Consider the following 3,444-nt stretch of genomic DNA (forward strand, 5'->3'; position numbering starts at 1 on the left):
GTTCGTGCTCTTGGTTCCTTGTTCCACCTTTGCTTTTGTCTTGAGGCCCTGCTTGAGCCACCCTGGGTAACATCTGGCTTCCATAGAAACAAAATTTCAAAAAACATGCATGCATTCGGCAAATTATTTGTAGAAATATAGTTATTTGAAATATGTGATAATGCACGAGATCAAATAATTTAGATGAACTGGTGACTATGACGCATTGTAAGACATTGCAACCTCCTTGCTTCAGAATTTTGAGGGTCCTCCTCAAAATTTTGTCCTAGTTTAAATGCATACTTTTGGCAACACATTCCTTGGCGGTTCCAAACGTGATGAGATCGAGAAAAACTCAAGACCTTGCCCCAATTTCTGATCATAGGGAAAATAAAAGTTTTATTATGATGTGAGCGAACCCATAAGGCTGCCTACGTATCCCCTTTTAACCGAGAATCAGGTCAAGCTTAGTTCAGTTACATCAAATAGAAGGTGCAAACAGAATCATAAATGTAGTATCTCTTGACTGCGTCGAATTGATAGGTTTTGGCCAAATATCTCCGTCCATTTCTGTAAGTATAAGTGCTCCTCCTGTCAATACCTGGTGAACCATGTAAAGGCCCTGCCAGTTGGGTGAGAATCTCCCCTTTGCTTCATTTGATGTGGGAAGATTCTTTTTAGCACAACTGCCCCGACGTGAATTGCCTCGACCTGACCTTTGTGTTGAAAGCTCTTGCCATTCTGTTCTAGTAGAGTTGACCATGACATACCACGTTCATTTTTTTCCCATTAATGGGAGCTAGTTGTTCATACCAGCTTCGTACCCATTCTACATTTCTGAGCTCAGCTTCCTGTATGATTCTTAAAGAAGGAATTTCCACTTTGGCGGGAATAACAACTTCAATGCCATAAACCAGTAGGTAGGGAGTTTCCCCAGTTGATGTACGAACTGTGGTACGATACTCGAGTAAAGCAAACTGTAGCTTCTCATTCCATTGTTTGTAATTATCTACCATTTTCCTTAATATCTTCTTGAAGTTATTGTTGGTAGCTTCTACGGCTCCATTCATTTGCAGTATGTATGTTGTAGAGTTCCAGTGTTTGATCTTGAATGTCTAGCACATGGATTTCATCAAATCACTATTGATATTGGTGGCATTGTCAGTAATGATTGACTCTGGTACCCCAAATCGACAAACAATGTGGTCCCAAACAAAATCTGCTACAACCTTCTTAGTTACCTCTTTGTAAGATGCGGCTTCAACCCATTTTGTGAAGTAGTCTATGGCCACCAGAATGAACCTATGTCCGTTAAAGCAGCGGGTATGACTGGTCCGATGACATCCATACCCCAAGTAGAGAAAGTCCAGGGTGGACTTGTTGCATTAAGTTCGTTGGGTAGTACTCATATCATGTCAGCATGTATCTAGCATTGGTGACACTTTTGAACGTACTTGATACAGTCTGTTTCCATAGTCATCCAGTAATACCATGCTCTTAGTATCTTCTTGACCAAAATGAAATCATTCATGTGGGGTCCGCAGGTTCCAGCATGTATTTCCTCGAGCAATCTGGATGCCTCCTTGGAGTCGACACGCCGTAATAATCCCAAGTCAGGAGTCCTTCTATACAGAATTCCTCTACTTTGAATGAAATGGTTGGCTAATCTGCAAAGCGTGCGCTTCTGAGTATGGGTAGTAGTCTCTGGCTATTCTCCCTTTTTTAGGTACTTCTTGATGTCGTGGAACCACGAATTTTCGTCAATCTCTTCTTCAACATGAGCATAATAAGCTAGCTGGTTAAGAATTCCTATTAGGATAGGATCAATGAAATTCTTGTTTGGGTGTTGTATCATGGAAGACAAAGTGGCTAGTGCATCTGCAAACTCATTCTGAATCCTTGGAACGTGTTTGAACTCTATTTTCGTGAACCTCTTGATCAGCTCTTGTACACAGTGCAAATATGGCAATATTTTGGTATTTTTCGTAGCCCATTCCCCTAGAACCTGGTGCACCAAAAGATCTAAGTGTCCGATTACCAACAACTCTTGAACGTTTATGTCAATAGCCAATCTGAGTCCCAGGATGCAGGCCTCATATTCCGCCATATTGTTGGTGCATGGAAACTTGAGTTTTGCAGATACCGGATAGTGTTGGTTGATTTCTGATACTAAGACAACTCAGATACCTACTCCTGTGAAGTTTGCTGCTCCGTTGAACAATATCCTCCAACCATCATATGCCTCGGTGGTATCTTCTCCTACAAATGGCACCCCCTAATGGGGAAAATACATTTTCAATGGTTCGTATTCTCCGCCTACGGGATTGTCTGCCAAGTGATCCACCAATGCTTGCCCTTTGACTGCCTTCTGAGATACATAGATGGTGTCAAACTCACTCAACAATATTTTCCACTTTTCTAACTTACCCCTAGGCATGAGTTTCTGAAAGATGTATTTTAACGGATCCATCCTTAATATGAGATATGTAGTGTATGCACAGAAATAATGCCTCAACTTCTAAGCTATCCATGTCAAAGCACAGCAGATGCGTTCTAGCAAAGAGTACCTAGCTTTATAAGGCGTGAATTTCTTGCTCAGATAATATATTGCATGTTCCTTCCTTCCAGTTTCATCATGTTGTCCCAGAACGCAACCGAAAGCCCCATCTAACACGGATAAATAAAGAAGCAGATGTCTTCCGGGTTCTGGTGGGACCGAAATAAGCGGTTTAGATGAATACTCCTTTATTTTGTCGAAAGCCTTCTACATTCTTCAGTCCAACTTGTTGCAGCGTCTTTCCTTAGCATTCTAAAGATTGGGTCACATATCACGGTTGATTGTGCTATGAAGCGGCTGATGTAATTGAGGCACCCTAAAAAACTCAACACCTCTTTCTTATTCTTTAGAGGTGGCAAGTCCTGGATAGCTTTGACTTTTGATGGGTCTAACTCAATCCCTCGGCGACTGACGATGAATCCTAGCAGCTTTCCAGCAGGGACTCCGAAGGCACGTTTTACAGGATTCAACTTCAAATTGTATTTTCGAAGCCGGTCAAAAATTTTCTTCAAATCTGCTATGTGATATGAACTCTTTTTAGATTTGATGATAACATCATCCACGTACACCTCAATTTCAGTGTCTATCATGTCGTGGAAGATGGTCATCATGTCTCTCATGTAGGTGGCTCCAGCATTCTTCAAGCCAAATGACAACATTTTGTAACAGTATATTCCCCATGGTGTGATAAAGGTTGTCTTTTCGGCATCTTCTTCATCCATCCAGATTTGATGGTATCGTGCGAAGCAATCCACAAAGGATTGGAGCTCATGCTTGGCACAATTGTCAATCAGTATGTGTATGTTAGGAAATGGGAAATCATCTTTGGTACTTGCCCTGTTCAGGTCTCGGTAATCGACAGATACTCTAACCTTCCCATCTTTCTTCGGAACCGGCACAATGTTGGC

At 41.6% G+C, this 3,444-nt stretch overlaps 1 protein-coding gene across 1 annotated transcript; it reads right to left on the reverse strand.

Moving 5' to 3' along the window:
* Positions 1–460: 460 nt before the first annotated feature.
* On the reverse strand, positions 461–995 carry LOC138897665 (uncharacterized). The gene is made up of 2 exons (XM_070183663.1): positions 750–995; positions 461–580 (listed from the first exon to the last, which is right to left on the reverse strand). The coding sequence occupies exons 1-2, from the start codon at positions 993–995 to the stop codon at positions 461–463; spliced, it is 366 nt and encodes a 121-aa protein (XP_070039764.1).
* Positions 996–3,444: the final 2,449 nt, after the last annotated feature.

The sequence above is a fragment of the Nicotiana tomentosiformis genome, chromosome 8 (assembly GCF_000390325.3).
Source record: "Nicotiana tomentosiformis chromosome 8, ASM39032v3, whole genome shotgun sequence".
NCBI classification, from domain to species: domain Eukaryota; kingdom Viridiplantae; phylum Streptophyta; class Magnoliopsida; order Solanales; family Solanaceae; genus Nicotiana; species Nicotiana tomentosiformis.

Coding starts and splice junctions, on each gene's coding strand:
- LOC138897665 (XM_070183663.1), bottom strand. CDS start 995: ATGGTAGATAATTACAAACAATGGAATGAGAAGCTACAGTTTGCTTTA. Junction 581..749: donor ATGGGAAAAAAATGAACGTG/GTATGTCATGGT, acceptor ATGGTTCACCAG/GTATTGACAGGAGGAGCACT.